The sequence below is a fragment of the Myotis yumanensis genome, unplaced genomic scaffold (assembly GCF_028538775.1).
Source record: "Myotis yumanensis isolate MYYU_CA2020_CCGP unplaced genomic scaffold, mMyoYum1.0.hap1 SCAF_9, whole genome shotgun sequence".
Classification (NCBI taxonomy): Eukaryota; Metazoa; Chordata; class Mammalia; order Chiroptera; family Vespertilionidae; genus Myotis; species Myotis yumanensis.
The window spans coordinates 72,836,346-72,849,071 of NW_027223760.1; the positions used below are offsets into that span (position 1 = coordinate 72,836,346).

Consider the following 12,726-nt stretch of genomic DNA (forward strand, 5'->3'; position numbering starts at 1 on the left):
CTATGTTCATTGCAGCATCAGTTAAAATAGCCAGGATTTGCAAGCAGCCCAAGTGTTCATCAATAGATGAGTGGATAAAACAGCTATGGTACATTTACACAATGGAATATTAGTTGTCCATAAGAAATAATAATATTTTACCTTTTGCAATAACATGGATGGACCTGGCGAACATTATGCTAAGTAAAATAAGCCAGTCAGAGAAAGACAGATACCGTATGATTTCACTCATATGTGGAATCCCATGAACAAACTAACAAGCAAACCCAAGATAGACTCATAGATAGAGAGTTGGCTGACAGCTCTCCGGTGAGTGGTGGGGCCAAGAGCGGGAAGGCAGGGGCCATGGAGGGAAAAAAGAGAGAAAGAACTCATGGACTAGGACAACAGTGTGGTGATTGTGCGGGGGCGCAGGGTGCTGGGGGGAGGTGAAAGAGAGGGTATGGGGGATAAATGGTGATGGAAATTTTTTCAATTTAATTTTTTAAAAAAGAATAACTCTGGCCTGCATATATAGAGCAATGCCTAGAGAAACAAAAGCTAATGTCAGGTTTTAGAGTAATAGTGGTAATAGCAGTACTAATGATGATAATATTCTTGACGCCATTTGAGGCCCTTGGAAAGACATTTCTCAGCCTTTTGCCTAGTCTCTGTCCTTTAAATTTCTATATCTATGGCAGAATTAAGTTCATGTGGGTTAAAGGGTAAATGTGAAGAGATCTACTTTTTAAAAAACTGAAAGAAAAGAGAAGTAACAAATTTTTAGACTTGCAAATAAAAAAGGAATTTCCAAGCTCAGAACCAGTGGTGTTTTGTGATGTTTAACATTTTAATTTAAATCATATTGGGGAAATTTCTCCCTTGATATCAGTACATTAAAAATAAATAAATGTGTAATCTGTAAAAACTTTAATTATAGTTAAAAGGCAAACTGGATAAAGTGCTTGTGAAAAATGTGACAAAGTGGTATTAAAGTTGTCTAAGTCAAAAAGAATACCAAATACGTACATAAATTTCTCATACATAAGGAGGAAGGGGAAAATATAGTCAACTTATAAACATTTAAAAATGATTCAAATTCAATCAAAAATTTGAATCTTTTTTTCATCTAAATTGCAAAGATTTTAAGCATCAATATCCAACTCTGTGGTACAGTTTAGCGGAGTCTTCTTACATATAATCTTTGTAGGACAGTGAATGGGTGCAATCTCCCAGGAAAGAAATTTGTTGATGAGTATGTCTTAAAAACTGTCATATCTTTTAACAACACCCCCTCCCCCCCCAAAAAAAATTACATTTGGGGAATAATTCCTACAGCATAATCTGAAATGTAGACAAATATTTCTGCATGAAGATATTTATTGGAAGGTTGTTTGAATAGAAGTCGGCTAAGTGTCTAGCATTAGGGGAGTGGTTAATTATAGCTCATGATGAATAATCAGCAGTCCTTAAAACAATATTTACAAAATGTATCTAATGGCATGTAAAATTATTAAAGAAGGTTTTAAAATTGCATATGCACTATGAACCCAATCCAGAATAAAGATTGGATAGGACTATGCAAAATGTTATAGTATTTGCTCCTGGAAGATTGGTTTATGGGTAATTTGTGAAATTTACTCCTAACTTTATAATTAAATTAATCATTTCGGAGCAGACTTAGACTTATTTTGCTGTTTATTTGGGTAATTTTTAGATTTTATGCATTGCCATAGCTTGGAAACGAAAGTGAAACAGGGTAAGCTATGTTTCTCTGAAAAGAAAAAACAAAAAGCAATTGTCAGATCCTGGCCAGTCTGGCTCTGTGGTCAGAACATCACCCCATGCACCAAAGGGTCGTGGCTTCAATTTCCGGTCAAGGGACCATACCTGGGTTGCAGTTTCCATCCTGCATATGGGAAGCAATCACTCCATGTGTCTCTCTCACATCCCTCCCTCCCGTCCTCTCTCCCTCCCTCCCTCTCACTCTCAAAAAAATCAATGGAAAAAATAACCTCAAGTGAGGATTAACAACAAAAACAAAGCAGTTGTCAGTGTCTTAGAGTGTAGCTCTGTTATTATAATACATTTCATATATATTACAAGAGGAAACTGGTTTGGCATATACTGCTTGCCCTGGGTGAGGCGAACTCATGGTTTTTAGACCACCACGGTACTCTTCCTGTTTATTAATTTTTTAAGATAGAGATTTATTATAGTATGTTTCTTGATGAAAGAATCTTTAAAATGCCCATTTTTATTTTTTATAGTATGTGCAGAAGCTTACAATCCTGATGAAGAAGAGGACGATACGGAGTCCAGGGTATGTAATTTATTGAATAAATTAATTTTAAATTACTTCTGTATTTGGGTAAAGAAAATAATAATAGGAAAGATGTTAACAAACAGGAGACATAATGGAATTATTTTGACTGTTTCTTGCCCTAGTCTTGTCTCTATAGCTTACTTCTCCTTCAAGTTCTGTAGAATTACTTTATCCAAAGACTCTCTTTGGCTAAAGGAAAGGCGAATATAAAAAATCACTGCAGTTTGTGGTTTTATTTCTTTTGTAAAAATACAACTTTCTCATAGTGATTCCTCCAACTTTGTTCTTCTTCCTCAAGACTGCCGTGGCTATTTGGGGTCTCCTGTGTTTCTATATAATCTTTTGGAATATTTGTTCTAGTTCTGTGAAATACACCATTGGTATCTTGATAGCAATTGTGTTGCATCTCTATACTGCTTTGGCTTTACTATGTTTTTTTTGTTTCAGAATAAGCTTCTGTTATTATAAATTAACAGGAATAGAAGTCTCTTCCCAGTATTTTTCTTTACTAGAAATACTAAGAAAAATAAATTATCGCTGTGGAAGGAGTCTTGACTTGGGGTGGTGAACACATAATACAGTGCACAGATGATGTCTTGTGGAATTGTGCACCTGAAACCCATATAATTTTGTTAACCAGCGTTATCCCAATAAATTCAACAAAAAGGAAATACAGGAAAATAAAACAATAATTACTAAATAATAATACAAGAACAAAAAATCAGAATAAAATAACATCTAAAGTGTCAGTATAGCAGTTGTTATTCTTTTTAAGTCTATGAGTCTTCATAGTTTGCTCAGAAACTGATTTCTTGGAGGTCCTAATGTTTTTGTAAAAATTTGATCATTTTGGTTTGAAGCAAATTCTCTAGCTTTGTTTTTCTATTATTTATTTAGTAAAAAGTAAGCTAAATTAGAGATTACACTGCCTGGAAAATGGAAGTAATAATTTATCTTTTTTTTTTTTTAGTACATGCTTTACAAAAGTCCTCCTTTTTAATTTGGCCTTTAAAATATAAGCAAAAATCTATTTCTGTAGCTCTCAAAAATACTTTAGTAAGATTGAGTTTTAATACAGAAAAGCAGATACTGCATCCCTAACTCATAGCATCAGTAAGCTTCCTGAAATATATGTAAAATCCAGTGGTAGCAAGATAAGAAGACTTATGTGACCAGCAGATCTTCAAGGAAGTCCCATTTCGCTCTTTTACTGTAGCGATTACAGCACCAGGAGGGTTGGGGGAAAAGATAGAAAATGAACACGGAACAAGGAAATTGATGTAGAGACCAGAGTTGGCTTAGCTTTCAGGGATTGGTGACTGGATATGTCACATTTCTGGTAAAGTAGAGCATTTACAAGTACACAAAAGTTATTAACGTTTTGGTTTGCCAACATGGCACCCAGCATGTTGGACCTAGAAAGTTAGTTCAACAGTGGTGACATGGTATCCCCAACTTTTTCTCTCTGAGGATAGAGTTTGTCAGCTGCAAACATATAAGATTGCTTTGGCTCAAAGTCTCAGTGAATTTCATGAAGCACGAAATAACTTTTTGTTTTGTGTTATTAGTTAACCTTCCTTAAAGTAGGGAGGAGTGAATTTGGGTTGGCATGATTTAGTTAATGCCCACATTTTTTAAGTTTCTTGTATACAGTGAGTTAGTCGTCATCGAATCTGTTTTTTTTCCTGTGTTTATGTGTCACCTTAGAACAGTGATGGAGAACCTTTTGAGCTTGGCGTGTCAGCATTTTGAAAAACCCTAACTTAACTCTGGTGCCGTGTCACATATAGAAATGTTTTGATATTTGCAACCATAGTAAAACAAAGACTTATATTTTGATATTTATTTTATATATTTAAATGCCATTTAACAAAGAAAATCAACCAAAAAAATGAGTTCGCGTGTCACCACTGACATGCGTGTCATAGGTTCGCCATCACTGCCTTAGAATGTAGTTTGAGATGAATATTAATTAGTGAACAAAAGTTTGCATATATTATATCCCTATAAGAAAAAATGCAGGGACTTCCTCTCTCAGTGGCTAATAGTCGTTTGCACACACAAATAGGATGTATATATATGTACACATTCACATATACATATACACTGTAAGCTTCCTCAATTCCTATTGGGCCTATGATTTTCATTAGTGTTTAGCCATCTGAGATGGGCTTGAAGTGCTGATTTTCATTTCCCATGGTAAGGTCTAAAATATGCATGGGCACAAAACACACCACTGCCTGAGTCTGAACTTGCTAACCTGGGGGGAACCACTCCTTTGAAAAACATTCAAGTGCTATCCAAAGCACTAATTCGAAAAGATATATGCACCACTGTGTTCATTGTGTGTCATTATTTACAATAGCTAAGATATGGCAGCAACCTAAGTGCCCATGAATAGATGATTGGCTAAAGATGACTTGGTACATGCAGGGTGGGGCAAAAGTAGGTTAACACTTGTGAATGTGGGAAACAGAGTTTATTCCTGTATTATGATTTATTATATTATTTTCCATATGAACAACTATTAACCTACTTTTGCCCCACCCTGTTTATACAACAGAATATTACTTGGCCATAAAAAGAATGAAATCTCACCACTTGTGATAACATGGATGGACCTACAGGATATTACACTAAATGAAATAAGTCAGAGAAAGACAAATTCCATTGATATTACTTATATGTGGACTCTAAAAAAGAAAGTAAATGAACAAAACAGAAAAAAACTCAGATACAGAAAATAAACTGATGCTTGCCAGATGGGAGAGGGGCTGGGGGACTTGGTGAAAAAGTGAAGGGATTAAAAAGTACAAAGTAGATTTAGAATAGTCATGGAGATGTAAAGTACAGCATAGAGAATATACTCAATAATATTGTAATAACTGTGGTGTCAGATGGGAACTAGACTTAGAGGGGGGATCACTTCATAAATTATATAAATGTCTAACCACTATATTGTACACCTGAAACTAATACAATATTGAATGTCAACTGTTACTGAAAAATTAAAAAAAGAAAAACATTCAAGTGTCTTAATCAATGTGCAACCCCTCCCTGAGATAAATTGTATTATTTCCCCTACTTAGTGGGCTGATAGGTGTCTAGTCACGGAAATAAACCTCAGCACTCACAAATCTTCCTTTTAACATCCTACTAGGAAATTTTATTCTCACAAGTAAGAAGAGTAGACTAATTGTTTGTTTATTTAATTTTTTTTAGATTATACATCCAAAAACTGATGATCAAAGAAATCGATTGCAAGAGGCTTGTAAAGACATCCTGCTATTTAAGAACCTGGATCCGGTAAGATAAATCTCAATAATAGAAACGGTTTTTTCAGTATCTGTGTGAAGAACTGTGCAGCGTCTTGGATTTCACTGTCTGTGCAAGCTAACATCACCCGGGCGATGTAAAGGCCCCGCCGTGGGTGCCTGCACACGCAGTGGGTTGTATGAGGAACACTTGTGTTGAGCTTGGGAGGTTCACGCTGTTGCAGCAAGGAGTAAGCAGACCTGCTGTTTGTCTGGGGGAAGACATTATCTCCTCCCTCAGAGTTACAAGCTATAAACAAAGCCCTGAGAAATGGCCCAGCTGAAGAAAAGTTAGGACCTTGCATTCTTGGTACACCCACCTGGAAAATGCAGGGATGTGCAGGGCCCAGCTGGTAATAGTAACTCTATTCTAATCTATAACTTATACATGTTTTCAAAATAACATTTTACTTGGTTTTAAAGGTAGGGGTATTTTTTTTGTTCTTTGTAAGGAGTTTGAAATTTCTAGACTTCGGTTTTAGGTGTATTTCTAGAATACCCCCTCTCAGTATGAGTGAGCATGCTGCTCAGATTTTGCCCTGTTTCACGTCCATCATCACAGATGATGCGAATTCACTGCCATACGGTCATTTGGGAAAGAGCCCCTGCTGCCGTGTCCCAGCTGTGAACACTGAGTCAACTTTGGTGACTTACCTCAACTTTTTTTCGGTCAAACGTTGTCAGTGTCTTAGTTTTCAGATTGATGGCCTAGAGAAGAAGGCATTACATCTAGACCCACTCTTTTTATGGTGAGGTTTACTTTAAAAGGCCGTTTTTATTAAGAGGAAGGTACTGCATTATGCCAAGTCTACACTGGGTCTTAATACAAACATATTTTTAAAAGCTCTTGTTTCTAATACCATTTAATGTTTATATCATGCTCTTCAGGAACTTGGATTACATTTTGTGACTTTGGAGATCTTGTTTTGGGACCACACATTATAAGTTTTGACCAGTTTGGTTAAATTATCCCTTAGCTTGCAAAACTAGGAGCTATAAAGAATGGGGTTGCTGGTTATTCTATCTAATAACAGAAGACTAAAAAATGGAATTAATTTAGAAAATTTAAGAATTTAATGTAGCCCTGGCTGGGTGGTTGAGTATCTTTGCTTAAAGTGATTATTTTTATAAACATGGGAATTTTTTTAGACATTTTTTGCTACTTTGTTTAAAGTCTTTAATATATATATTTTAAAGGCCTTCATTATATTTATTTTTAACAAAGAAAAAGCTAGTTTATGAAACTACTAATTAATGAATTATTGTTATTGAATGTTTTATAGGTAAAAAGCAAGTATTATTTACACATATTGTTTCCAAGAGATCTTTTATTGAGTGCGAGCTCAAACCATTTTGACTTATTTCCCCCGCTATCTCACTTTGCCTTCTAGGAAAGAAACAGAATATAAATAAGTAAAAGTTAATTCTTCTCAGCAAATTACCACCTGTATGTAATAAGAAACTTATCCTCAAACTTGGCAGATTGAAGACCTTAGGTTAAGCTCTTATTTCAAGTAGCTTTCTAGTTTTTATGGTATACATTTTTTTACAATAACCCAAATGCGTTTATTTGAATTACATGTTCAATGCCTATAATCTGCTTATAATGCAGCAATTTCTTTCGATTCAATTCCTTGACTACCCACTATGCCCCAAGGCCTGTCTAAAGTGTTGAAGGCCACAGAAATACTTAGACGTGGTATTGTCCTCTTGGAACGAAAACGAGGAGGGATTCAAATACGCATACAGAGCAATTGGGGTAAAACATGATAAATGCTGTGCTACGGTCAGGGCACTAAGAGAGGATGAGGGTCTCTTAGCCTCACCCGAGGATTCAGGAGGCTGGAGAAGCCACCTCAGGAAATGAGTAGGAGGCTGCCAGTTGAAGAAAAGTACAGAGTGTTAGCACTGGATGTCTCCAAGTGGGAGACGTCCAGAGGTGGGAGCTCAGACGTGTGTTGTGTGACCATTCCTGATGCCTCGCTGTAGCGTGGGACACGTACTGGACGCAGTGGGCAGGCACAACTGAACATTTTAAGCAGAGGATGTGACAATCAGATGTGTCTAAGGTCATGGTGGTGGCCTCGTAGAGGGTTGAGTTAAAGACGGGAGAGTGACAGGGCAAGGACAAAGGAATGGAGCTCGGTGGGGGAAACAGTGCTATGATCCAGGGAGAAGAAATGGGCCCAACTAGGGAAGGGGAGAAGGGATGGTTTCACAAAATAGTCAGAATTAGCAGGAGCTGGTGCTTGCTGATCGAATAAATTGGCATCTGATGGAAGAGTCTGAGATGATTCCCAGTGTCTAGCTGGAATGATGGGAAGAAAACTCCCTGGAGGAACAGGAAGCAGTCATTACTGACTAGCAAGAACAACGATCTTGGCTTTGTGTCTACTCTCTCATTTGAATTTCCTGAAGTCATTGTTTATCCTGAAAATTTTGCACCTCCTAGGCCTCAGAACATTCTTCCTTGGAGTGCTTTATATTCATACGCTAAGCACAGCATTTATAATTATTAGTCTCTTTGAAGATATTCTTTTCATGAATATTTTAATGCTCAACTCAGTAGGCCATTTTTCTTCTGAAATATTTCTAATATGAAGCAAACTGAAATAATTTTCCTAAGCTATAGGATAATCTCTTTCATTAATGGAGAGTAAATTGTTATTTGTTAAAAATATATTTTTATTAATATCAGAGAGGAAGGGAGAGGGAAAGAGAGATAGAAATATCAATGATGAGAGAGAACCATTGATCGGCTGCCTCCTGCACGCCCCACACTGGGATCGAGCCCGCAACCCAGGCATGTGCCCTGACAGGGAATTGAACTGTGACCTCCTGGTTCAAAGGTCGATGCTCAACCACTGAGCCATGCCAGCAGCGCTAAATTGTTACTTTTAGGTGAGTCGGAGCCCTTTTACTGAGCTCAGTCTTGAAACTGCATTCTGTCGGAGAATAATATGTGGATTGCCTACAGTAGTTGTCAGTCATTGTGATAAGCCTCTGCATATTAACTATTTCCTAAGTTCTTCCCAGTCTGTGCATAATTATGGGGAAATTACATTTTGATTGACTAGAACAGACACCTGTCACATAGAGAAGTTCTGGAAGAATTAATTGTGCTGTATTTTTTCAGGAATGACTTTTTTATATATCCTTATATGCATTCTTAAGCTTTATGTTTTAAAATGCAGCTATTCAAAGATAGCAAAAATACTTTGTGTAGCCGTGTTTTTCAGCTGTGTCTCCATTTGACATTTACAGCCAGAGCTGATCAATAAAAGTAATATTACCCCTCCATCTGCCCTAAAAGAGTTGAAATATAAACAGTAAGGGAAACAAAATATTAGTAAACCACTTAATCAAACGTTGTAATTTTGATAGGTGACCATATGTTGCCTGGCTGGTGAACGCTTTTGGGTAAAATGGCCCCTGTGGGGTCAATTAGCACCACATTAAGAAAGCACCGTTTTACTGCCGCCTTGGCGTCCTCTTCAGCCCTGGCTGCTGTTTCATGAAGAGTGCCAGAGCTCACACAGAGACCCAGGCCAGGCGAGAAAACCACTTCCCGTACCCATCGCCATTGTCCTCCCAGCAGTTTTTCTTAGCTCACATGAAGATGCAATGTTATGTTCTCTGTTTAAATGGAGAATTGGGTTTTTTAAGGAATTAAACATGTTAAATCAGTATACATATACAATTTACAGAAATTCAAAAAGAACAAAGGAGTGAAAATTCTAAAACAACAAAAGAGCAGTCAGTGAAAGGAAATCTCCGTCATCCCTGTCGCCCAGCAGCCCACTTTCTCAGGAGCCAAGTTCTGTTAGCTTTATCATGTGCATTTTTCCAGGGTTGTGCTATGTATATGTAAGTATAACCTTTTTAAAATATTGGTGGCAGCAAACTCTACACAGTGTTCTGCCCAGATCTTTTTTTTACTTAGTAATATGTCTATATTTGTAGAGATCCCATAATCTTTTTAAAAAAATATTTTTATTAGCATTAATTTATTTGTAAAAGCTAAAATTGGTAAGATGTATTATGAAGCTAAATCATGAAAACATCAACATTTTGTTGTCTTAATGTATTAAAATTGTATATATAATAAGGGAGCCTCAATAGCAAAATAATATTGAAAAAGAACAAGTTAAAAGATACACTTGCCAGTTTCAAAACTTTTATTACAAAGCTACAGTAATCAAAACATGTGTTACTACTGCCCCCAGTTGGTTTGGCTCAATGGATAGAGCATCAGCCTTCGGACTGCAGGGTCCCAGGTTCAATTCCAATCAAGGGCACATGCCCGGGTTGTGGGCCCGATCCTCAGTAGGGGGCATGCAGGAGATAGCCTATCAATGGTTCTCTCTCATCATTGATGTTTCTATCTCTCTCTCTCCCTCTCCTTCCTTTCTGAAATCAATAAAAATATATTTTTAAAAAAACAAGAAAACAGAAAAAAACAATGTGTTACTGGCATAGAGATAGACATATAGAACAATGGGATAATGGAGAGTCTAGAAATAAACTTACACATCTATGGCTATTTGATTTCAACAAGAATTTGAAGACCATTCAATAATGAAAGAGTAGTCTCTTTAACAAATGAATATCCACACATAAAAGAACAAAGCTTTACTTCTACTTCATTCCATATAAAAAAATTAACTCAAAGTGGATCAAAGACCTAAATGTAAGCTCTAAAACTATGAAACTCTTAGACAAGAACACAGAGGGTTTCTTCATGACCTTGGGTCTAGCAGTGGATTCTTAGATGCCAAAAAAACAGGAATAAGAAAAGAAAAAAAAAGATAAATTGGATTTCATAATAAAAAAAAAATTGTGCATCCAAGAACATTATTTTTTAAAAAGTGAAAAGACAACTTACATAATGGGAGAAGATATTTGCAAATCATATGTATGATAAGGACTTGGTATCCAGAATATATAAAGAGCTCTTACAATTCAGCAATAAAAAGAGAAGCAACTCAACTCAAAAATGGGCAAAATATAGGCATAGATATTTCTCCAAAGAATATATATACAAATGACCAATAAGCACATGAAAAAATTCAACATGGTTAGTCGTTAGGGAAATGCAAATCAAAACCAGTTTACCCATATAAATGGCTATAACAAACAACAACAACAAAAAGGAAACTAGCTGGTTTGGCTCAGTGGATAGAGCGTTGACCTGATCCCCCCCCCGGGTCGGGATGCGTGCAGGAGGCAACCATTCAGTGTGTCTCTCTCACATTGATGTTTCTCTCTGTGTGTCTCTCCCCCTCCCTTCCACTCTCTCTAAAAATCAATTGGGGGGGGGGGGGCGGAATCAATGGAAAAATATTCTCGGGTGAAGATTAACAAAACAAACAAACAGAAAAGGGAAATTCAGTGTTGGTGAATCAGTCCCATCCTGACTGACCCAGGTGTTTTCCAGCCTGATGGTGCCCTGACAGTTGGTTGACCCCTTCACGCTGCAGGCCCATCTACCCTACTTTGGGCTGTGCCCTCTCTCTGCCACCTGCCATTTAGCTCACCTGTGCTATAGAAATCTCACCTCCATCAATTTCCCCTTCCCATACTCTATACTGTGTGTATTCATACCTTCATATTGCCTGTGAAATGTTCAAAAGGAAGAGAGTCGCATGTGGTCTGTTCGTGTTTTTCATCCAGAGCATCTTGTTTCTTCAGTCTGTGTTTTCCAGTTGTATCCCTCCCCCACCCCCCTAAGATATTTGCAATAGTTCTTTGCTTAACCTGGTCATTTTAGTTGCTAAGATTGTATTTCACAAAGTTTATGTGGTTTGGTGGTTCATTTTTCATGTTAAAGTGGTGATAATGGCGAATATTCTGAAATAGACTAATTATAATTACTTTCATTTAGATATTGAATATGAGAGTAAATACTTAATCGACTTTGTATGTGATCAGAAAGACTGTTGTTTCTTTTTTGACATGACTTAATAGCAATGGTGATATTTCCAATTCTTTGCACTTGTTCACAGAAATATAAAACTAATTATGATTACTTAGGAAAACATGTTCTAGATAAACATAAAGATTATATCTTTTCTTTTTTAAAAAATAGGAGCAGATGTCTCAAGTATTAGATGCCATGTTTGAAAAATTGGTCAAAGAAGGGGAACACGTAATTGATCAAGGTGATGATGGTGACAACTTTTACGTCATCGATAGGTAAGTTTTGCATAACTTCCCTGCTGAAATGTAACGAACCTTTCGTGTAAAATTTCAATTGTTATAATGATAGCAAATTAATACATAGTTGCTTTTGCCTCTTTAGTCTGATTACTACCTAATAGGCACTGTAACCCCTCTCTGGATGCTTTTAGGGGTAATTAGGTAAGAGTTCTAAAATGTAATAGAGAGCAGTCTGAACGGAGTCTGTATTTCTTCACTGTTGTAAAGCGATGATGACGTATTCATGAGACAGTTGGTGTCCCCAGCCCTTCTCGCTTTGTGTGGGACACAGATCGTCTCCAGCCTGATTTATTGGATCACGTTTGCTTCTCTGGGTACAACTGTGTTCAACCCAGAATCCTTGCGGAAAATTATTCGCCAGCTGTCTGCTTAGTCCTCATTCCTTGATCCTGACTCTGGGTGCTGCCTTTCGTAACTCAGCAGTGCCTGCTCTCTGATTCAAGGGTTTTCACTGGTGCCTCCATTCCCTCATCCCACATGCTCCCGTGACCTTAGGGAGCTGTTGCCAAGGCAGTCGTAGCTAGAGCTGCGGTGGAGTCTGATTTTAGAACAGAACAGAACCACTTGTCTCATATGTAGTTAAAGTCATGGTTTTGGTATCATCAATGGCTTTCATCAGTGAAACACCTCAGAAATGTATTCAACTGTTTAATTGTATTTAATTGTAGGGGCATATTAGAACCCCACATACAGTACAGGATTCATCTTCTCTTAGTAGGTAGTTTGACTATAATAATTCCCTTACATTTGTCTGTAGCACATCCTTTTCAGGTAGATCCTACTCACCCATTTGGCAGGTGAAAACTCCCAGGCACACAGAAGTGACGTGAGTAGGTTAAGATCGCCCAGATGATGGGTGTAGAGCCAACCCCGCCGCCAGGTCTCTCT

At 37.2% G+C, this 12,726-nt stretch overlaps 1 protein-coding gene across 1 annotated transcript in view; it reads left to right on the forward strand.

The window, feature by feature from the left end:
- Window positions 1–12,726, forward strand: part of PRKAR2B (protein kinase cAMP-dependent type II regulatory subunit beta) — a 64,573-nt gene that overhangs the window by 35,518 nt on the left and 16,329 nt on the right. Inside the window, exons 3-5 of the mRNA XM_070424647.1 lie at window positions 2,250–2,302; window positions 5,528–5,611; window positions 11,708–11,814. Of these exons, the coding sequence (XP_070280748.1) occupies window positions 2,250–2,302; window positions 5,528–5,611; window positions 11,708–11,814 (244 nt within the window). The remainder of the gene's footprint in view (window positions 1–2,249; window positions 2,303–5,527; window positions 5,612–11,707; window positions 11,815–12,726) is intronic.